Source organism: Ictidomys tridecemlineatus, chromosome 2, assembly GCF_052094955.1.
Source record: "Ictidomys tridecemlineatus isolate mIctTri1 chromosome 2, mIctTri1.hap1, whole genome shotgun sequence".
NCBI classification, from domain to species: Eukaryota; Metazoa; Chordata; class Mammalia; order Rodentia; family Sciuridae; genus Ictidomys; species Ictidomys tridecemlineatus.
Window position 1 is genome coordinate 210,869,648 of NC_135478.1, and position 25,052 is coordinate 210,894,699.

General features: G+C 37.1%; 1 protein-coding gene across 2 annotated transcripts in view; it reads left to right on the top strand.

Annotated features, from left to right (window-relative positions):
• Positions 1-25,052, top strand: part of Exoc4 (exocyst complex component 4) — a 782,658-nt gene that overhangs the window by 528,274 nt on the left and 229,332 nt on the right. For both annotated transcript variants that reach the window (XM_078040565.1, XM_078040566.1), the window contains exon 11: positions 17,763-17,982. In XM_078040565.1, the coding sequence (XP_077896691.1) occupies positions 17,763-17,982 (220 nt within the window). The remainder of the gene's footprint in view (positions 1-17,762; positions 17,983-25,052) is intronic.

The following is a 25,052-nucleotide window of genomic DNA, read 5'->3' on the forward strand; positions in this document are numbered from 1 at the left end:
AAATGTCTTGTTGTATTTATGTTGCGCCCTTTCTCTCAGCCCTTGCATTATTGATTGTATATAAGTTAAATATGAATATTCTGAAACCTTACTGAAATAGGACATGTTCTATTTGAGAAAAAAAGAAAAACAGTAGCCAAAAGTCAAGGGTGAAAATAATTTTGGATTCTGATGAGATAATATGCAAATGAGCGTCCTGCAGAGAGATGGGAGAGCAATGGGGCCAGATCATAGGATAGCCTTGAAAACCAGAGACAGCTCAGGAGTCACATGTTGGAAGTAGAAATAATTGCAGGTTTTTGAGAAATGGAATATCACTGTGGAATAGATATGTTTTGCAGATTAATCTGCTGAAAAAATGTAGGATAGGTAGTAAAATAGAAACAGATAAAAACCAGTGTAAAGGCATTATAATAAGCTAGGAAAAGAAGTGGTATAAAGGAAGTATTGACCAACCATAGAGATGGAACTTATTTGGAGATAACTTTATTTTCTTTTCATCTTACTTGATCTCATTAAAACAGTTTAAAGGAAATAATAATGCACATTATTATTCAATCCCAAGAATTTGGTGACTCAGCTAGCTGTAACTTTTTAGAATGTATTTTTTCATCCACCCATCCATCCAATCTTCTTTCCTTCCTCTCTAAATATTTGGTTACAAACACATTCCTTCCCCAGATAAAAGTCCCAGCATAGCACCATAAGATGTTGGTGGCAGTTAATTAGGTGATGAATGTGAAAATAACTCAACAATTCTGAAAACATATTTGAAATGGTAAGATTAATTTTATTGTTTAGTTGTCATTCCTTTTGGATTCTCTTAAAATCATATTTAATAAAGATTACATATTGCTTGTATATTTCAAAATACATACTGTGTATCATTCAATGATCTAGTTCCTAACTATTCTGATTCCTATTGCATTTTTATGACAGCATCTCCTAGAGAACTAATTGATCAAAAAGGAAGACTTTTTCTTTCTTCTATCAAGACCTAGAATTATCACTTTGGTTTTCTCTATGATGCTCTTAATGAAACATTTGGAACTCTAAGAATAACAATTTTCCTCTTCTGTTTTAATAAGATTTCTTTTTTTGTTCTCATTAGACAGTATTAAGGACAGTCATGTTAAGCACTGTATTTTCGATCTTCTGATAATAAGGTTTTCTTTCTTTGGGTTACAAAAGGCCAAATAACCTTACGAATGGCATCCAAAAAAGTTCATTTACGGAAATATTCATGGTGATCCCCTGGTCATTGCTTTCAGAGTTTAGTTGACTGAAGTAACTGACAGTGTTGACATCTAATTATAATTTTCTTTTCCTATTGGGAAACCTAGCAGGCAAGCGTCTTCTCTTTTCTAATAACAATACTAAAAAGTGTCAAGCAAATATAACTTCTCAAGTCTGAGAGCAAGATATGAAATTTTTAAGATCATCTCATGCTTTTGTTCCCTTCCAGCATTTTACTTACATAAATTATCTTGGGGAATAGAGTGGCTCAGTATTACCATTGAAGTTGATTAAGCCCATCCTTTCCTAACTGAATAAAAGAATTGTTACATGGCAACTGGCCAAGAGCTACAACCTGCACGACAGACAGCTACCAGATACTGGAACCTGGTGTCAACAGGGACCAGGGTAATGAGAGAGCATGAAGGCAGCTCCCTTCCGGCCCTGACTGCTCTCCTAGAGATGCCTTCTACTCCCCTGCCCATTTCTAAGGCTGTGAAGGGAGGAGAGCATGGAAAGTTTCACTGGAAAAGAATTTTCTTCTTGTTGGCTGTGAGTTCAACATTATTTACTGGCTTTCCCCTAGTTTATATTCTGTTGTTGGGCAAGTATGTTATGTTTTCTCTTTATGAATAATCAGGAGGCCCACTCCTCTCCTCCTCCCCTCCACTCAAATTTGTCCTAGCAGCAATATTGTTTATAATTCCTGAATCCTTCCTGAAGTAGAGTCTCAGAAATATAAATTAATTAGAGCTAGCACAAATGAAGTTAGGTCTAATTGTCATGGGAGAGGGATACAAGCATAAAAATGATCATAAAAACTGGCCGACAGCAAATGAATATATATTTTTTCACATATGCTCAGCTAAACATAGCCCCGGGTAGCTGGTTTGCTCCATGGCCACTCTCACAGCTGGCTTAACTTCCCACTTTATGCAGGATGTTTGCACTGAGCATCTGCCAGGGCGATATGCTTGGCACTGTGGGGAAGGTAATGGTAAATCTAACCCACACCCTACCCTCAAAGGAACTAAAGCCTAGGGCGCTATAAGGTCTGTAAACAAGTCAAAGAGTGGATCCTAACAGTTGGTGCTCTTGGCCTGTCTAAAGTATAATTCTGAAACTCTTTTCTTCTGTGAATCAGTGGGTTGTTTTGTTTTGTTTTTCAACCCACATTAAGAATTGTAGTGTGGTACATCCTATATGTGTGTAAAATAAAATAAATATATGTTTAGAAAAATTATGCATGGTTTACTATTAATAAATGTAATACACTCTAATATTTCCTATCCTGTTCAGTCTTCCTCTCTCCTCCCCCTCCTTTTCCCTCACCACCATACTATCTGCAACTCTTTGTTTCATGACATTAATATAGCATGAGGTGTGGTTTGCACTCAGCATGGTTTTACCTGAGCTATACTGACACAGGTTCTGTATTGTGTTCATTTTCCAATTTTCATCATCCAGTCATACTTGAGGTGTGGTAAGCACACTCAATTTTCATAGATACCCAAATCTCCTTACAACCAATTTTTGGTCAAACCTGATGAATGGCACAGATATGTTCCCTATGATCCTGACCTAGAGAAATAAGAAAAAAATGCCAGTGTTTCCTTCTGTCACCTCTACTGAAGCGAATGTAAAAGGATAATGAATTCTGTAATATTGGGAAACCATCCATTTAGTGTAAGGGTAGGCGAAAACATGTACCACCCTCAACTTTTAACACATTGCATCTCACTAATGGTCTCTTTTATTCAGCATGCTGTTGAGGATTTTTCTGAAACCATGACTTAAGGAATGAAATCTACCTTCAATTATTTATGGTTTAAATTAATGCAAATAAGACTTCCTGGCTTGCTGTGCTGATGCTCATTAATAAATATTTCACTGGGTATTAGGAAGAATCAGATTGACTAAATGAGGCTCTTTTTCAATATAAACAAAAGCCCTTGTGTTTTTCACCACTGTGCAGGCCGATTCCTAAGTCTGGCTTTCATTAAGGCAAATGAATGTTAGATGGGTGCATCAACAGAGCCATGGGTCCTGTGGGAGTCAGAGTCAGCAGGGGCTCTGCAGTGAAATAATCCTTCAGTTAAACCAAATTTAATCTCATTAGCAGGGTAATTGTGCTGCTAGGGGAAATGGCCAACCAGGTTAAAGAGAACCCACATAGTCTAATTACGCTTCCACTCTTGTCATTGGAGAATAGAGCATTGAACTAAGAGGCAAAAGATGCAGGGATTCTGTGCTTTGGCCTAGAGTCTCGAGTGTTGGAAAATCCCAGTTCTCACACTTCCTGTGAACTGCATGTGTGTTATGTCCTACATACTGGGATCCTTTCCTATAAACACAACAGTAATATTAAATCCTGTCACACTGCTCCTTTTTATATATGCATTTTACCTCCTTACTTTTCCAAAAAAATTATGCACATCAGAACTCACCAAGGTTTTAAAGCTGTTTAGAATATGTTAGTGTAACAGAAAGTTCCAAACTACCAAAATGTCCAAAATTTAGTTATGCAAATCTTCATTACCATATTTCTACTCATTGGGGAGTTTCCTAGAATCATTGAATCTGTAACCATATAATTTACATTCTTATAACCTTGTGTGCATAGGGGTAGCCATTTTTAGGATGTGATTTGGAAGAAAAATAATGAACTGATTAGCAGCCAGATCAGGGCTCTAGACAGTCTTAAAACTTGATAGCAGTGTGACCTTCAGCAAATTACTTATCTGAACTATAGTTTTGTCATATGTAAACCGGAAATAATTATCAATATCCAAATAGCCCCCAAAGCAGAATGAAGTTCAAGTATGAAAAAGTCCTTTGTAAGCATTGACACACACTACAGGTATGAGATGTCCTCATGCATCCATTTGCACTATATAATGTGGCATCCCTAGCTCCTAGAGCACAGCTTGTTCATAGTCAGTAGATACTAGTTTTATGTTTTGGAGGTTTAATATGATGTTTCAGATTGTTGCTGAAATTTTTGTTTGGTTTTGGGTTTTTGTTTGTTTGTTTTGTTTTGTTTTGTTGGTGGCATCGGGATTTGAACCTAGGGGTACTCTTGCACTGAGGTACATCACCACCACTCTTCAATTTTTTTTTTTTTTAATTTTGAGACAGGGTCTTGCTGAGTTGCCCAGACTGGTCTCAAAATTGCAGTTCTACCTCAGCCCCACCTGAGTAGCTGGGATTACAGTCCTGTGCCACCATGCCCAGGTGCTGCTGGGATCTTATGTGAAGCATTATTGCTTAGAATTTGTCAAAAATAAACAGATTTTCTTTTTAGAAAAGAGAGAAAATACATTGAATACCTTCTGTCCAAGAAGGGCTTATGTCACTTCCAAAACAAAGTATGCTTATGAAAAGTGACATAAAAACACTTAAAGATATTAATAAGTAAGAATGTGATGTAGTAACAACCTGAATGCATAAATAGTGCAGAACTAACTCCTGAGCTTGTAGTTATCATGCCTGCGGCCATAATTTTTCATTGTGGATCTCATAAAAATGAACAATTTTATGTTTACTATCATACTGAAAATAAACGGTGTTAAAGGGACCTGGCTGCCGATATGATGGCTGGAATTTTTAAAATAAATTTTCATATACAAACAACTTCTATAGGCCATTCTGTTTCCTGCATGTTCTTCTGTAGTTAAGAGCAACAATCAGCCCAAGAATGTCACACATTGAAAAAAGTCACCTGATTGCAGAGGTCCACTCTTGGACAGCTGTTTTGTCTGCTGTGTTTTTTTTAGGTATTTGTCATCAGCATAATCCAAAAGAATATCAGTTCTGCAGAAACTGATAATATTGTGATTCTCTTATGGGGGCTAGTTTTTCTTTAGAAATGCTGTATGTTCCGTCATTTTAATGCCTTCACAGTTGATTCATAGTCACCTGGAAGTTCCCAGCCACACAGGAGACTATTCTTTTTCTGTCTTATTCAGTATACAATGTAATAATCTATACTTTCCTACATCTCAGATTTGTGAGCAGAATTTTAACTCTAGTATAGCTTTACAGAGAATATGAAAACAAATAAAATGGAACTTTAGAAATAATAATTCTTTTTTTTTAGATTGGCTGATGTTTTATTTTGTTTTTGATTGACACATAATAGTCATATATATTTATGGGGTAAAGTGTGCTCTTTTAATACATGTATATATCATAATGATCAAAATAGAATATTTTCTTAATTAAACTTTTTATATTTAGATAATTATATATTTAAGTGTAGTGATAAGAAATAATAGAGAGATCTCATGTATCCTTTACCCAAGAGGAATAATCATTCTTTAATTCCTGTCTAGTAAGTCAAACACAGGATATTTAGCTTAGTTCACTTCTGATATTAAACTGGTTTTACACCAGCCCAATTTGTCATGTTGAAACCCTGAGAGTATAGTTTGTCAATACATGGCCAAAAATGAATCTAAAAAGTGAGACTCTTTTCAAGTAGGAATGGACTCTGTAGAAAGTAAATTTGAGAAGTACTTTGAACCACTATATAATAATAACTTTGGGAATATTGTTGCAAGATAATTAGATATAATATGTGTTATACATTGGCCTGGGAAAGTGGGGTTATAGTAGCAGAGAATGAAACCAGCAATGATAAGAAATTATTATTTTTTAACTGAAATAATCAAGTATGCAAATAAATGAATATGTAAGTAGAAAAGTGTAAGGGTCAAGACTCATATCATAATTGTTATTGTCTGTCTGTACTTCGTGTCCTATTTGCTGACTAGAGGATCACTTACTACTTGATAGGTACTTTTTTCTCAGAGCACTTTTCATTCGGGTTGGCAGGTAGTCAAGTGACAAGAAACAGAAGGGTGGGGTGGTACAAAATAATCATAAGTTAAGTTCAGGAGCAAGGTCAGCTGACAAATAGGCTCATTAGAGATCATTCAAGATGAGTTTCCAAAGCTCATTTGTTAAACATAACAAAATCCATCCCATTGAGCAACCATGGAGGAGAGAACTGAGTAGCCTGCCTGTCTCTTCCACAACAGGATACTGTAATTTTATCCCAATAGGTTCACAAGCCATGTCTTTTTTTTTTTTCCTACTTAGTTGTACATGACCGCAGAATGGATTTTAATTCATTGTAAACAAATGGAGCATAACACTTCAGTTCTCTGGTTGTATACAATGTAGACACCATTCATGCAATCATACATGTACCTAGGGTAATGATATCCATCTCTTTCCACCATCTTTCCTTCCCCACTAACCCCTTCCCACCCTCCCCTTTGCTCAATCCAAAGTCCCTCCATTCTTCCCATGCCCATCCTCCACCATAGATCATCATCCACTAATCAGAGAAAATATTCATCCTTTATTTTGGGGGGATTAGCTTTTTACTTAGCATAATATTCTCCAACTCCATCCATTTACCTGCAAATGACATAATTTTGTTCTTTTTTAATGCTGAGTAATATTCCATTGTGTATATATACCACAGTTTCTTTATCCATTCATGTATTGATGGGCATCTAGCTTAGTTCCACTGTTTAGCTATTGTGAATTCAGCTGCTATAAACATTGGTATGACTATGTCACTATGGACTTCTGTTACTAAAGCCTGAGTAGTGTTTGACTTAGGAAAGATTCACTGAAGTTTACATTACAGAAAAGGACTAAGTTTAAATTTGCTGATAATTTGTCTTTAAAATGCCTCATTTTGACACATTTAACTTAATGCCTGCATCATTTCATTTTATAACCTTCTTTATATTTTCTTTCACCATCTCAATTATTTTATCATATTTTTATCCAGCCCTAGTTATTCCCTAAAATAGCCTTAAAATAATCTGTGCATTGTATTCTAACCTTTAAAAAGTCCTGGCCTTTAACATCAAGTCTAAGTAAGTTGTAATAATAATTTAATATTATTTATTAAAATGCTTGTTTGCTGTGTCCAGTGTACTTAATGTTCTGTTAGGTGCTTCAGTATGATTCAGAGATGTACAAAATATAACTGCTGCTCTGAAGGAGTTTAATTCTGTTATGAGAGAGAAAAACATAGGTAGAAAAATGACTAATTCTATGATGTAATGAAATAAAGAAATTCGAATAAATAAGTAAAGTAAAGCAGTTTAATGAGGTTTAAAGAGCAAGTCAGTTTTGAATTAGTCCTTAAAGGAAAGCTTCAGTGAAAATAATAATTTTTCAAACCTCCACTCTGATATGCCACAATTTATAAAATGTAGCGTATACCATAAGTAGACCACATGGACATTGTGAGAAAAGGCATGGAATTCTTTTTCTTTCAGTGCACAGAGTACACATTAAGTGAAGTTTGCTAATGCATAAAAGTGGAAATAATGTCAGACTTATGGCTTATGTTCCTTCATGGCCCCACGCACTATTTACAATGAATAAGACATATTTCCTCTTTTCAAGGAACTTAAAACCTACTAGGCTACAGACCCCTCAACAGGAGTAATCTTTGTAGGTAGAATGATGCGGTCACATAGAAAAAGGTCATTCAACATACACATATAGGATTAAGTGACACCTAAATTAGTGTCTGTAAGACACATGCCATTCAGGAATATTCTAGGTAAATGCTTCAGCATGTGTAAAGACCCGGAGGCGAGGGAGGGCAGGATACATGTACAAAATTTCCAGTAGTTATATATTCTGTACTTTTTTGAGATTAATATGATATAACTGTCTCTTCGAAAAATTGCAGGAAGCAGGGGCTGAAGATAGGAAAACCAGTTAGGAAATTGTTTTAGGAAAGCCTGAGAAAGCTTACAAGTTCTGTTCATCCATCTACATACCTCATTTAATAAGAACCTGAATTAGGGAGTGACTGTTAGAATTGGAGGCACAGGAGTATCTGCCTGAGTTGGTTCCATTCATATTATTTGCTGTGTGAATGACAGCCCTTGGAACCATTACTTGTTCTTTCACTGTGGATGCCTGAGCACCTACAGCAGTATGGAGCATGAGGTGGACACACCATAAACATTGCCTATATAAATGAAGTCATGAACTAATGAATATAAGCATTAACAAAAGAGATTATATAAAACTGATGTCTCTAAGTCTGGAAGCTTCTTACATGAATAGAAAGCTGAGGAAAAAGTAAAAAATGGTTTTTAAGCTTGATGATGGTACAAAAATAGAGAGCAAAGAGAGAATTGAAATAACAATTGGAGGGCATTGGTGATGAGTTCCGTGTTAGGCGTAATTTGAATTATCAAGAGGACATTCAATTGAAATTATCTAATAAGTGATTGAAATTGCAGATCACAAACAAAAAGTGTTAGATATGATTCGCCATATTGTGGTCTTTCATATATTAAAGTATTTGTATTCAGCAATTCTTAGACTTCTTCACCCACACAAGATCCCGTTAGGGACCTCACTGGTGTTTTCAGCATGGACTTGTGACTGTTGGCTGTTCCCTACTCGCCTGCCCACCTCAAGAGTCCTAACCCTAGGGGTGAACATTCTAGAGGCAGTGATGTCAGAGGTGTATGTGAGATAGTAGACTTGCCTCCTGCGTGGTCTCTGGGGCCAAAATGTCCAAGATAAATTTTATTCCCAACTCTTACTAGTTATATGACCTTGGGAAGATGATGTAACATTTCTATGCCTTTCTTTCCTCTTGCAAATGGCAGTTACAGAAGTACCTTATTTCATAGTGTTGTAAGGAGTAGATGAAGCAGAGCATGATTGCCTTAAAACAGTTCTGGCATATAATAAGAACAATATAACTGTCAGCTATTAATGCTACTGTTATTTTTTCAGTTGCTCAGTTTCATCCTAGGAAAAATGGAGCTAGGAATAGTGCAGTCCTCTGGAGTAATTGTCAAAGTTACATGAAATACTCCACATAAAGCTCTTAAATCAGGACATGGTAAGAGCTCCATAGGTGTGAGCAATTGTTAACACAGCTTCTACTGACACAGCAACAGGTAAGACTTGCCAGATTCCCCTGTGTCTTGCATTAGAATAACTGAAGCCCAGCCTGATCTGGAGCACCTAGAGTAGAGTATAATTTCACACATAACTTTCCAGGTGATGATAGTCATTTTGTAATAAGTTGCTTTTTTTTTCTTGGAAAAATTTTTGACAGCTTTATCTTTTATTTAAAAAAATATAAAGGGGAGGTTATTTTACTGTAAGTAAAGTAAACTGAAAAGATAAAAATAGAACTTCAAACCTACCAGAAAAACAGGATAATTTTGCCTTTGAGTTTTATATTCATAGGCCTTATTTATTTATTTATTTATTTATTCATGTGCATTTTAAGGTGTTTAAAAAAAGATTTCTTGATATTAAGGGTTAGAGTTTAAGTCACTTCAATTTCCAAATTACATGCTTAAAAAACTTAACAGCTGTCATTTTAAAGAGCCTTACTTCGTTTTACCTAAAGTGCTTTTCAGTCTGAAGGGAACACTTAAATGCAGTTGCGAATCTCTTGCAATATACCCATCGTAAGAGTTTTAAAAGTTAAATTTGTTTGTAAGCCTGCAGAGTCCAAATTTTGTAGATAATATTCTTTTCTCCCTTTTCCTAACGATTTTTACCTCTTCTCTTCTATAGTCTTACACATAAATTTCACTCATTATAAATAAGAGTGCCCAATTCCTTTTTATTTCATTACTTCTGCAATTGTCTCCTAGGGGTGTGGGCCGAGGACATGATTGGACTTTGCAATGATGAGCTTATTTTGCACTTTTACCCAGAAAATCTTTCTCTACAAAAGCACAGACAGTAGTTAGACTCAGCATGAACAATTACAGCCTGTTGGGGGAGAGGCTCTTCCTGATGTGCCAATGGCTTACTCCCATGAATTAAGAGGCAAATGTGCTCCAAAGTGCATTAACCTTTATGGATTTTTCTTTGGTTTTCATGTTCCACTGATTTATGGTCTTAAATATGCCTGTTGCTGCTGTTTCTGAATGAGTCCCTTGTAAATCATTCCTAAACGATCTTTTTCGACTCAGATAATACAAGTAAGTTGAATATATTGCAAATCAATTCCTCTGATCTTCTTTTCCTCCCTGCCCAAGTTGTTTTCCAGTTTGCTCTGTGCCTTAAATGTCATATCTGGAAGCAGTCAAGGAAGTAAGAAACATGTCTTAAAAGGAGCCACATTTGCCAGGCTGCCTCTTTCTGCAGCTGAGCCATTTCTGTTCTTTTGCATGACCTTACTTGGGTTTGATTCTGAAATCACACTTAACTTTAGTACAACCAGCTGGTCATCCTTTGTATAAGAATGGGCTCATGTCAGGCAGTAGAGTCTATTGTGGTTTCTAGGGATTTTTTTTCCCATACAAATCAAACATGGAAGGGATTTTGAATATACTGTATTCTCAGTCCACTATCAAGAGCTGTTTTTTATTCAGATGAATAATTAAACCTGTTTCCATCACACCTTCTACAATACAGTGTAGGCCCTCTGTGTTCAAGGATACTTACAGCTGTTAGCAGCCACAATTCTTGGCTGACAGGAAATGGAAAAAAAATGGAGCTTTACGCTAAAACATAATTTGTGATAAGGAGGCTGAACTAAGCAAGGGGCTTGGGAAACTCGAGTGAAATTTTATTTAATTTATAACTTACCTGGATAGAAATCATATCAAGATAAAAATTTTGAGAATACTGGGTGAAATGTTGATAGTGCATGCTCATTTGTGCATTCCCCAAAGTGCATAACTTGCTATAAGAAAGTCAATTTTAAAATGCAGGTATTACATATGTATATGCTTTTAGAAATTCCCTACTGATGATCTAAAAAGAAAACTTCTGGTTAAATATTTACATCTACCAATATTAGAATTGAGGAAATAAAACCCATGCTTTTCAAATCAAATATGATGAATTAGCTTGCATAAGTTGGTTATTTATTTTGTGGTTTATCCTACTTTACAACCTTAGGTTTAGGAAGCTGATTTGGATAATGTTCTTTAAAAATCCTGCAATTAGATGTTCCACATACAGCCTTATACAGATCCTTTTCTTAATTCCCATGGTCTCTTTCCCATATGCACAGATGTACCTTTCCTTGGTGTCTGCCATTCACCACTTGCAGGGCTAGTCCCCAGTGTGAAAACACTGCTGGAGATGAGCTCTTACCCTTTTGACAGGGTTCCATCTGTGTTCTAGCTTAACTTTGAAGTGAAGTATTTTCTTTCCTAATGAGATTCTTTTCACTGTTAAAAATTCAATGCTTTCCTACTTCCATAGAGTTAAGAGCCTTGTTGGAAAAACTGGACTTTTTTGATGATTCTCCTCTACATAATTACCCATCCCTCCTATCTCCCACTCAACAGATCATTTAAAAAGTACTTGCTAGGTGAAAGAACCCAGGCAGTTTATTGTGGGAATTTGGGGGAAAGTAAAATGTAGATTTGCTCATCAAAAAAGTTGAGGAACTGCCTACATTTTAACTTATGGAAATAATTCAACAGCAGCAAAATGAAGATATTCACTGTGAGCTTATCTATTTTAAAAAATCTGGAGGCAGCATTGATGTTGCCTAATACATGTTTGGTTTAATAATGTCATATTCGTTAGCACCATGGAATGAGTTTAAATATTCTCAAAGAGTAAAAAAAAAAAAAAAAGTAGTATGGACAAACATATTGCACAAAACGATTAAGAACAATGTGGAATGCAGACAGTGACCAGATAATACTCTTGTCAAAACAGATACCAGTTAACATTGAAGTGGTGGAGATGTGTCATAATTTTTTTTCCTTCTTTTTATATCTTCTATTTGAACTTCTCCAAATTCTTGGGAGTAGGGATTTAGTTTTCAGGTAGGTCATGTCCTAGTTTCAGAAACTATGGATATAAATCACTATAAGTATAAAGATATATTCTTTATTTTATTCAATTTTTTTTTCAACAAATACTTTCTGGAACTTACTGATTACTAAGGATAAAGGGAGCAGTTTACACTTGGCCTCTGTGCACTTGGGGACTTGGTTATTCCTTCATCTATTACTTAAATATTAAAGTATCACTCTAATCATGTCAGTTGCTGGTTATGGCTGCTCATATGGAAAAGTAAAGGATCAAGGTGAAAACAATCATCAAATGTCACACATTAATATCTAGTCTCATTGGGTCCTACATAATAGTAATAATAGAAATTATAAAAATAGCAGCAGCCATCATTTACTTAGCAGTTGTCATCCTCCATTCTGAATGCTTAATTTTTATTTCTTCATTGAATCATCAGAGCAATCTTATAGGATAAGTATTGTTATATCCTTTTTACAGACTAGAAAAGTAAAGCTAAGAGATGCTAAGTGATCTGCCCAAGATGGTTTCTTCCAGATCCAGACTCTGGAGTACCTACTTTGAGTTCTGTGCTGTTAACATTCTGCTTCCCTACATTGTTCCTTGCTACTGTGACAGTGGGTACAGTGAGTGAGGTTTGCCTCTCAGATGGCTATAAAAGCTCATTTTCCATGTTTTTTCTGCCCAAGAAAGGGCAGTTTGCCCAAATAGCTTCTCATTTTTAAAATTTATTATTGTAATTTTTATTTATTATAATGAAACTGACAAAGTTTTTTATATATAGTTTGTAGCACAATGTTTTCAAATATACATTTCTAATGGCTAAACTGAGCTAATTAACAGAGTCATCATTCATATATTTACCATTTTTTAGGAAGAATACTTAAAATTTAACTACATTCTCTGTGATTTTCAAATATATTTTATTATTAACTATTTTATACAATAGAGTTCTTCAATTTATTCCTTAACTAAAACAATGTCTCCTTTGATCAACACCCCCACCAACACCCTGCCCCGACCCAGCCACTAGTACCCATCCTTCTACCCACTCTGACTAAAGAAGGGGCGGTGAGACAGCCCTATTTTTTTTCTTTCATTCTCCGCACTACCTCCCCCCACCCCCGCCACACACACACACACACACACCCATGTTTCACGCTTTCTGCACTTTGAGGTCTCTCAGGGTTCTGAAAGCAGATTTGGAAACATGTTGAATAGGTCCCCTCCAGTTAGAGATGACAATATCAACCTGGAAGTGTCTTTGGAGACTGATGAGTGTGCTTTAGGAAATGAATGATTTTTATTTGAAAAAAATCACTCAGCAGCAAGTGATGGGGCCCCTTTGTCTGTGGCGCTTGGAGCAGTCACATATTGTAGGGACACCAAAGACAAATAGACACTAGAAAAAAAGAAAATGTAGATAGTTTAGAGACTTCATTAGTCTGTTAGAAACAGGTTGACTAGGAAAATATGTATTCTAATGTATAAGAACTTTTTGAAAATATAACCAGTACTTTCTGCTTAGAAAACTCATTCTAAGTTGTTTGAAGAAAATAAATAGGAATTCTAGAATTAATAAAGGGAATTTTGATGTATTTACTCATTAGCAAATTAATAAGAGCAGTTATCGTTTGGAAGCCGACCAAGGAGACCTGGATGCAGGGATTTCTCTGGGAGTTAGATGAGATCAGAAGGGGTTAGCCTGCAGGATATGGGGTTGGAAGAACTTAAAATTATGGCCCTGGTTAACTACTTTTATTTCTCCATTTTCCTCTGCCTTCTTCAATTCACCCTTTTCTGAAAGAATCATGAGCTCTTGTTCAAGGTCAAGCTTTTTACTTCCTTTTCCATGTTGATAACATCAAGTAAGAAGTCTTATTGTTGTTTCTCTTGCTTCTCAATTCCTACTTTCTTTTCAGAATTTTTGGGTTGATTATTTTAATTATGATGATCCAATAAATACTATGCCACCCCCTTTCCACACATGCACGCTCACACACATGCACGCACACACACACACACTCACACACACCAGGGCTAGTAGAGTATTTAACTGATGGTATGCAAGATTATCTGTAATTTGTTAATATAATAAGTAGAAGAAACTATTAGGTTGAAAGCTAACTTAAAGAATTATTTATACACCAAACTTTAAATGTGATCTAATTACATAGCAATTTATGAAATATAGTCTTTGATATGTGTAGGTAATTTTTTAACTTTCTAATTTAATTTTTAATCAAGCAACTAATACATTCACAACTTTTAACAATTAAATGATTTTTAAAAGTTATAATTGAAAGTCTCATTCCCACTCCTCCTCCAGACTTCACCCCTGCCCCTTCATGTTTTGTAAAACGACCCTGGGTGTCTTTATGCTAAAGTAAACAAATGAGGATATATAATTTTTATATAGAGGTTATTATAGTAAACATTCCCAAATAGCTATTGATCTCCACTTACTTTCCCCCCCCCCCACTTAACAATATATCCTGGAGATCTTTTCACATGGTTCATCAAAAGCTTTTGTATTACTATGTAGTACACCATAGTTTCATTTTCCCCTAATTGATGGACTTTGGGGATGTTTCTAGTCTTTTGCCATAAAAACAATGTTAAATGTTGAGTGTCCTTATTCAGATATAGCTGTCCGAAGAATTTCCCAGAAGTGGTATTTCTGGGTCAAAAGGAAATGTATTTGTAATTTTGAAAGATGGTAGTATCAACTGCCCTGTATTAGTGCTATGCCATGTTTCCCTCCCATCAATGTTACATAAGCATACCTTTTCCTCTGCATTTGCACCAATAAAGGATATTTTGAAATTTTTGGAATTTGGACAATTGCATGGGTGTAAAAATTGGTATCTCAGTGTGGCTTACTTTGCATTTTTCTTGTTATGAATGAGGCTAAGCATCTTTTTATGTTTACTGGCCACTGTATTTCTTTTATTATTAATGGTATTTTCATGTCCTTTCTTCAGTTTTCTACTAAGTTGTGTAGGGTTTTCATTTTGATTTCTAGCCACCATCTATAATATGAGTTGGACATGCATCTTCCCAGTTGGTTACTCATCTTGTCCTTTTTTTTCAATATGAGGGATGGAACCCAAAGAGTGCTGTACTATACTGAGCTGCACTCCCAGCCCTGTTTATTTTTCATTTTGAGGCAGGGTCTCCCTAAGTTTCTGAGAAGGGCCTTGAATTTGCAATTCTCCTGCCTCAGCCTCCTGAGTCACTGGGATTACAGGTGTGTGCTGCCACACCTGTCTCTATTTCATTTCATTTTCCTCCTTCTCCTTTGTAAGGAAAGTTTAAAGGCAGCCCTTGCTTTACACAGCATTGTAGAATGCTAAAAATGACCAAGCCAGTGAAAACCATGTGAAGCAATGAGAAAAATCACAGTAGTTTAAAAAATTTGGTCAAAACACTAAGGACTCGTAAACTGATATTTATAAGTGAATAGAGGAATGAAAAATAAGAAAACTAAGATATATTTAGTATACTATAACATTAGAAACATTGAGAATTATGTTAGACAGCTTCTTATCACTGTAACAAATACTTGAGAAAATCTACCTTTATTCATTTATTTATTTCTTTAATATTTATTTATTTAGAGTTTTAGGTTGACACAATATCTTTATTTTTTTGTGGTGCTGAGAATCAAACCTAGTGCCTCATGCATGCTAGGCGAGCAGGCTACCACTTGAGCCACATCCTCATCCCTGAAAATCTACTTTTAGAGTAGGAAAGATTTGTTTTGGCTCATGGTTTCAGAGGCTTCCATCCATGATTTTTTTGTCTCCATTGTATTAACATGGTGGAGCAGACTGATTACCTCATGGACATCGCAAAGTACAAAAAGAGAAGAGTTGGGACTAGAGAGAAATAAACCCTTCCAGTGCACACCCCTAGTCACCCACTTCTTCCCACTAGGCCGTACCTCCTAGAGTTTCATTTATGTCTCAATAAAGCCATCAAATTGTGAATTCCTCAAGGATTAATTCATTGATGAAGTCAGAGCCCTCGTATGCAATCACTTCCCCAGATCCCCACCTCTGAAGCTTGAGGACCAAGCCTTTGCCACCTGAGCTTTTGGGGGCATTCCAGATCTAAACCAAAACGAGAATTAAAGTGTTTCATTTCTTCTTGACAACCTTAGCGAGAGTAGTTTGAACAGGGTTTCCACCTTCATCTCATTACTTAGTGAGACAGGGTGAGAGTCTTTTCCATGTCTTGGAAAACTGTCATATCCGTCTACATTTGGATCAGCTGCCAGCATTTGATCCTTTTTTGTTGTTGTGAAATATCCACACGAATTCTAATATGAAGCTTTTTGCCAGCGTCCCTTCCTCTGGCATCCCATCCTTCTTCATCCTCTTCCGTCCTTTCATCACAAGCACTTTCCTCACTGATGTTGAGAAACTCCCCTTTGTTCTGGCAACATGTGTCCCTCCAATGGCAGCAGTGTCAACATCCCCTCAATCATCTGTGTCTTCTATAGCTCTATTTACATTCAGTTCAGATTTCACTTCAAATGCCATCACTTTTAGTTTTGTTGCTGTGCTTTTATCTTTGTTCTCCAATTCCCTCTTTCAATTATCCATTTTTATAAAATGTCACATGGGCTTATCACTGGGAGACAAAGAGACAACTACACACTTGGCTGCCTGCACATGAACAGAATAGCCAATGCATTTTCCATGCTCAAGTGGAGCCCTATGCACTGTGTCATGAGGCTGTCTTGCCATGACCAGTTACCAGTAGACTTGGAAAAAGTCATGTGATTGTTCACCGATCATGATGCAAGGCTATTACTTAGAGAATTCAGAAGAGCTGGCAACATAGTTTTGACTTTATGCAATTACTCAGACTTAATATACTGTGGTAACTATACTGTGATACTATGGAATTTAAATCATGTCAGGGCAATGATACTATCTAAGGAAACCATAGTAAGTTAAATTTGTGCATATCAAACCACACAATGCAAGGGCTGCCTCTATTTAAAAAAGTATAAGAATAATGTAAAAAAACTCCGCATACTCATCTCTGAGACTTGACCATTATTAACATTTTGTTGTGTATGCATCGAGTGTTTTTAATAAAGGAAATAAAACATTAAAAATAAATTTTATATTCTTTGCCCTGCAATTCCCATCGTATTCCCCTCCTCAACCTCCAAACTGATTTATCATCATGAATTTAAAGAGTATCTTTTGAGCTGAGGACATAGTCAGTTAGTAGAGTGCTTGCCTTGTATGCACAAGACCCTGGGTTCAATCTCCAGCAATGGGCACGGGCGCGGCGCGCGCACACACACACACACACACACACACACACAAGAGTATCCTTTATCCTCTCCCCTAACCCTGCCTGCTCTCTCTCTTAATGTTTATAGGTGTTCCTGTGATGGCTTCAGTGAGCAATATATACTATTTGTAGGTGTGCTCTTTGATTTGTGTCATCAGTTTGATTTCTGTTTATCATGCTCTTCCTTTGCCACATGTGGCCTTAGTTCTCTCCTCTTTCTACTCTAGTTTAGAAGTCATGTTTTTCTATTTCATCCTATTTCTATTTAATAAGTGAAATATTTTTTAAGGAAAATCATGCCTAGATGAATGCTAGAGTGCTGACCTCTCTCCATGGACATGTGTTGTGGTGTCATGTTTATATAAATATTTTTCTGATATATTTAACAACCTTTTTACTCTGTCTTCCAGATTTATTCAGGAGATTGAGCATGCCCTGGGGCTTGGCCCAGCCAAACAGTGCCCTCTTCGAGAGTTTCTCACCATGTACATCAAAAACATCTTCCTCAGTCAGGTCTTGGCTGAGATCAACAAGGAGATTGAAGGAGTCACTAAAACATCTGACCCCTTGAAGATCCTCGCTAATGCAGACACCATGAAGGTGTTGGGGGTGCAGCGGCCTCTCCTACAGGTAATAATCTTCCAGAATTTACTGCTTTTATCAGCAATTTTTATTGGCTTGGCAAGAGTTGTGAATTAAAGAAGAAGGATTACCATCTGTTTCCATATTCAGCAGGGACAAAACAAGAGGAAATAAATTAAACAGGCACTAGGGAAATTTAGGTCTAACATAGTTGGAATTTCCTTAAGATCTTTAAGAAAAAAACTGGTTAACTTTGTGGGAAATATTGAGTCTCATTCACACAAAGTCAGCCCTTCATTATCTGCTGGAATTTGTCCTTGAAAGGCCTTCTCTTTCTATTTGTAAATGCATCCCAGAGTATGAAGGATTAACAGGAAGGAATTCAGTCACCCTACCTAACCTCAATTACCAGCCGGAAACCCTCTGCACCATTTGACAGCAGACTTGCTGTAAATAACTTGACTAGTTCATGGTGAATTTGAACCAGTAAACTGACTTTTACAAGTGAGACCATTTAATTCAAGTAATGATCTCATTAACTTTGAAAGTTCTACTTTGACTTCATAAAAAAATGGTGTGGGAGCAGTAGGAATTAAACAATCTGTAAATAGATACTTTTGATTAATAAATTTGAAATATATATATATTATACACATTTTGGCTGGTGACTTGGAGATGAATATAAAACTAATAGAAGATTAGAACAATTTTAAAATATGGGTGAAGTTTGACTTTTATTACCTTGTAACTTTATAAAGGGTTTCTTCATTTAAAGGAACAATGGGCATAAAGCCCATGTTTACAGAAATTACACAATGTGGTGATATTCAAGGTACAGAAGACTCAAGTTCTTCAGGAGAAGCTGGAGGGGAGTTTTACTTGCTTCAATTACCTGTGGGATCTTAGGGAATTATCCTAGTTATGAGCATTTTTTATATGCAAACTTTTCTATGATACAAAGAATTTTGAACAGAGGCCTCACACTTAGGAAGATGCTCATTTGGATTATCTGGGCCTGTGTTCGATATGCTCCTGATGAAGGACCTAGACTGTGTCTTGGGTGTGGAGAAGGGGAAATGGCAAAGGAGTGTGTTCACTGCTCCATCTGTGGATTACTCTATAATGGTTCTTTGCATAGTGGGGAACTTCTGCATCTTATTTGACATGCCACCTCCACTGAGAGGTCTTTCTTAACTGCTCCACCTAAGTAGCTCCCCTTTCCTGATTTTCATCCATTCTTCACCTCCCGTGTGTTTTCAATACTACAGCTAAACCCTATGGTCTGTGTCACTTGCCACATGGCTGTGATCAGGTTCTTTCAATAAGAAACCCCAGCTGAGGTGGAGGATGAGGAGAACAAGGTTGAGTCTGTTCTTCTCCCTTTCCTCCCCACTTTGGATCATGGTCCTGGATGTGGGTGCATCCCTCCATAACCCGAGGTCCCACCAGGTGACATTTCCTTCATAGCTTGGCTTTCACTGGTCTCTTGACACCATTTCTTCCTTGTCCCTTGATTGCAGCTTTCTGCTGTTACTGGTCTCCGAATGCCTCACTGTCCCTTGATGCTTTGTTCCACCCTGCCCATGCCTCTGTGAGTTCTCTCTTCATTAATCTCTCTTCATTTGAATCATCTGAATCAAATACTCTTTGTGTCAGAACCCCAAAGGAGTCTCCTCGATCACTGTTTTAACACTTTGGGTTTTTTATTGTATTTGGTTATTTATTTATTTATTTGTTTGTTTGTTTGTTTGTTTATTTATTTATTTATGCATGCAGTGCTGGGGATTGAACTCAAGGCCCAGCACACCCTAGGCTAGGTATCTACCACTGATCTACATCCCCAACCCCAACATAGGTTGTTTTTGTTTTTGTCCTCAACATTTATAATGACTGTATTTATTAATTTTGCTAACTTGTTTAATTTCTGGGTTTTTCCCCCACTAAAAGGTAAGCTGCAAAAGCATAATAGAGTATCAGACAGCAGGAAAATGCTCAATAAATAATTTCTTGAATGCATTCATGCATGCATGGGTAGATGGATGGACACAATAAGTAAGTTTTGAGAGTCATAAATACCTGCAGAGTCAGAATGGGAAAATGAGAGATAATGGCAAAAACATGTTTACTGTCCTGCTTTGTCTGGCCATGTTAGTCTCCTTCATGAGAAACCCATTCGTTAGTTATTTCCCTGAAGTGTTGTGCTATATGCCACATAGAGCAACTTGAACATGCTTCGTGTACTGAGATTGAGAGGGGAAAAAGGCAAAAGGCACTACCAGGGGATCTGTGAACTAGAGATTCTGGTTTATTAAACATGATTGTTTTCAGCTTGAATAGCAAGGACACATTAAAACTTATCACTAGCTGACTGCAATCTGGGCTGTGTCAGGCCATGTGCTGCCATCTGAGTGTCATCTCTGGGCAGTGCACTGATGTGCCTGTCAGATCACTCCCAACCTCGTCACCAGCCATTTTGTATGTGTAACTGCGCCTCTTGTCCTTTAAATCAATTACTCTGTTCAGAGACTCGGGAAAAACTCCATTTCACCTGTTCTGTCTTTGACCTTGTCAGGATATAATTATATGTAAGTAAGTAAATCTTGAGACTAAGGCCATTCAAGCTATTAGCCTCTAAATTTGTTTTTGGAGATAAAAACACCTGCTTTGTTATTGAGTTATTTTGTTGCCCTCTCTCTTTTTTCAATCCAAATTTTATTTTATGAAAATGCAAGGTGCTGGAGGTGCAGATAATACATTTGTTTAATATTCTCAGAGTTACAAGATTTAAAAAGCAAATGAGGAGATGCTTATTTTTCCTTTCCCATGCTGAGAACTTCTCTTGCCTTATAAATTGTCTTCTATCATGATTTCCCATGCTCATGTTTCACTGTTTCTGTGTCTCTTTATGTTTTTATTCTCAAATAATCATAGGTAACTAGTCTGGGAGAAAAAGTAAGAAATAATTCTCAGAAATGTGAACTGAGAATCCAAAACAAAAGTTAAGAAGGGAATTGGGAAAATATATGCTTATGTGAAAGATGCAGGTGGGTTAAGAATTCAATTACATGAAGCATAAAAATGTCCTTTACAGTTATGCCCTCTACTAGACGGATGTTTGGTCAAAGAATAGAAGGGAGGACATGCCTTTTCCTTGAGGCAAGCACCCAGTGTCATCTGTCGTCAGCCCAGCCCGATTCCTCAGGGAAGAGGAAGGACAGATGTCTTAATGCTGTTTTATCTGTTTAATGATAGGCAGATGCAGTGCATGGGTGCCCTGTGAAGAGAGCACCACTGTTCCTATGCCTCTGAGATGGCTTCTGGGCATTACAGAACTCATATTATGGGCGGGCATCTCCATGGGTGCTAGCATGCTTTCCCACCAATGATTTCACCTGCCATCGCAGATCCCACAGAAGGGAAGGAAGGAAGTCAAGAGGAAGGAAGAGAATACAAATATAATTTTATAACTGAAACAGCTATGCAAGTATTGGCCCAAAATGATACAGCAAAGTAGTACTGGTAGAAATAATAGAAGTAATACTAGTAATGGCAGCAATCTTAATAGTAGGTAATTGGTAATGTTAGCAGATATCACTTCAGTAGCATTTTCCATGAGCTGGAACTATGCTGAGTGCTTTATGTCTGTTAACTTATAAGTGCTTTGATTGTATGGCAGGAACTTCTGTGAGGATCTTATTATAGTTAGAAAAGTGAGAAACTAAGAAATTAAATAATTAGTCCATCATCATATAGCTAGCAAAAGTGAAATTATAATTCACACCCAGGCAATATAACCCTGGAATCTATGCTATAAGCCTGTTCTACTCAAATTGTAGTAAGGATCATGTTTATCTGCAAGTTATATGTTACAGGTATCTCAGACACAGAGAATTTGAAGGTAAGTGTGTGTGTGTGTGTGTGTGTGTACGCAATTTGACATTGTCAAGACAAAAACAGAGGGACTTAATGTTTTGTACATTTTTGTGAGTTTTAAATTTTTCTTTTCTAGTAATTTATTTTTATTGCATTTCACAAAGGTGCCTATCTGAAATATATTGAGGGAACAAACTAGACTTTCACCATGTTGAAAAGCACAGCTCTAAATCATTTACTCTTTTTGTACTGACTCACAAAGAAGTAAAGCACCAAACCATCTCTTTCCCCAGCATCTGAAGCACTTTATAACACACAGAAGAGCTTGGATATTTGCCATAGTTGGTTCTCTCCAGTTCCTTGAAGACTCTTAAAATAACTTGAATATTGAGGAAGCACTCAATAGTTAATGAATGAGTGATGGATGAATGAATGATTGCTTCCTTAGTACAAGGATGTGTGTGTCTATTTTCCTCCATGATATGAAGTTTATGATACTGAATTTAAGATTCTAAATACTGCTTAAGTTAAAATGGCACAGTTCTTAAGCTTCTCATGCTGATAGCATGAAGTCAGGACTAGTTCTGGCCATGGGCTGACCATCTGAGAGCCCTGTATACCCATCCCTTTTTCTGGAAAATGGTTTCCATCCTTGTAAAGTAAAGCATAGGATTCAAATTAAACCAAGGACACCTCTTAGGAGAAATTCATTTTCCCTGAGTCATATTCTGGACATGGGATTTGGGCACTCCATGTTTGGCATTCTAGACAATGGATTTTGGGAACAGTCACTTTAGGAAGACCTTATATGTCTCTCATAGTCTACAAATTGTTCATAAGACATGAGGAAAAATTGGAGTAATCACTTTTTTTCTTTAGTTTATCATGGGTTTGGGGATTATTTCTTCTTTGGTACCTCTATGTTGTTGTTTTTAAAGAGTCAAGGGACTAATGCTTAATATTTTTATTCTTTACCTTTCAAACTGATGAATGGGCAACTATTTGTGAACAATGGCCCTAGACAAGTTACCTGTCCTACCTCCAGTGGCACTTAAAGGGCAATCTGTGAACAAGAGCACCAGACCTCTGAATCAGAGTCTGCGCATGTCTGGTGTCACCAGCTGATTTATCTGCCCATTAATGTTTGAGAAGCATTGCCTTAGATCAGGACAACACAAAGCACGGGCCGTGGACTGTAGTGTTGGCATCTCTGGGAGCTTGTGAGAACTACAGATTACTGAACCTCATTGAATCTTTGAAGTAACCAGCCTTCCAGGTGATTTTGATACACTCTGAGGTTGTAGGTTCATGTCCTTAATACAGCAGCATCATGCCTGGCCTGAGGTTAACAAATAGGATCTGGTGTTCTGAGCTCTTAACCTTGTGGTGAACAACAGTAGTCACTAAAAATAAGTTTTCCGCTTTGTTTCACACAGGCCCAGACATTGTAAAAACAATATTTGTCGTGGCAGCAGAAGCCACTTCCTAGTCTAGCACATTTCTGAATTTTGCTAAGTTCTTTTCAAAGGCAGGAAGAACCCACATTTTCTGGCTCCTGTAAGGCAATTCGAGACAGAGGCAGCTTTCCTAATGCTCAGGCTCAAATTCCCACATCCCTGTAAGAACAAACATAAGCTGTGCAAGTAAAATTTTAAGCAGTCTTGAAACATTTAAAGCATATTTTCATTTTCCTCACTGCCCTAGTATTTGTCAGAGTCTCTTTTGAGAAGTGAAACAGCTAGTCTGCCTGCAAACACCACACTCTCACCTCCTCCTCAGCCAGCTACACTTCCCACTTACACCTGCGGGCTCGTCATGGCAGATTCTCAGCTCCATTAGAATCACCCAGGAGCTTCCTGTAAATACCTCTGCCCACTTCCAATCAGTTGACCTGCTGGGTTCTGCCTTGGCATCAGTGTTTTGTAGAATGCTCAGAAGATCCCAACATGCAGGCAGAATTAGTACCACTGGCCTAAAGTTTCTACTTCACGGAATCTGTTATTGCCCAGAGAAAGAGAACATAAAAAAGTATAGTTGAGGCTTTCTTCAGTCCAATATATAACAGGGTACTCTGTTGGATAACATTGAACCAGACTTTGTATAGAAGTTTTGGATTCAGGCATAAATGGATTTAAATTTCAGTATCTTTTCATGATCAAATTGCTTAACCTCTCTGTACCTCATTCTTTCTCTAAAGATGGGAATAATAAAATATCATAAGAAGACTCCAGTGGTGAACTGGAGCAATTGTAAAGCATGCCCTCTTCTTTCTATTCCATGTCACATGGGCTTGGATTTCAGCATTGGCTGCTCTCCTATGTTACCTGCCTGCTCCTTAATCTCACTGTTATGGCTTTTGACCTCTGACCTCTACCGATGGCTACCCAAACCCTGCCATCTCCCTGGATTTCATTTTGCATCTCCTTATCCTGACTTGCTGTTTACCCACTGCTTGCTCTTTGTACTCTAGCACCCACCTAGTCACTTTTCTTTCCAGGCCCCCACTACTCTGGCCTGACACAAGAAATCGTATTTTCTGACCTCCTTTCTCCCTTTCCTGGAGTTTGTCTACTGATCATTTATAGCAGCAGAAGCAGCACACAGTATTGATGATTAGTGGGTTAGTTTCCTTGGGCTGACATAACAAATTACCACACACTTGATGGCTTCAAACAACAGAAATTTATTCCATCACAGTTCTGAAGCCATAGTCTTTCCAAAGTTCTAGAGGAGGACTCTTCCTTGCCTCTTCCAGTTTCAGGTGGCTTCTGGTATTTGTTAGCTCTGGCAGAATAACTCCAGTTTCTGCCTCAGTCCCGACATGGTCTCTTCTGTGTCTTCATTTGTCCTTTTCTGGCCAGTATAAAGCCATTTGCATTGGATTTAGGATCCATCCTAACCCTAACACTGATGGTCTCATTCCAGTTTTTACCTTAGCTACATCCACAAAGACTCTGTTCTCATTTTTCCAATCTGAGGTTCCATGTAGAATCTTGGGTAGCAACACTGTCCAGTTCACTGCAGTCATTAACTAGAAGCAAGTTACTTAGAATACAGTAAACTCAATTTGCAACATTTTCCCTCAAGACCGTCTGTCAGAAAACAGTGTAGAAATATTGCTTTCAAGTAACATGCCCAGGATGGTATAAAATCTAGACACTAAGTTTAAAATGAACGAACAATCTGAGGAGGCTGAGTAATTGCTGAAGCTCTAGTTGAGCCATATTGAAGGTTGGTGGACACAG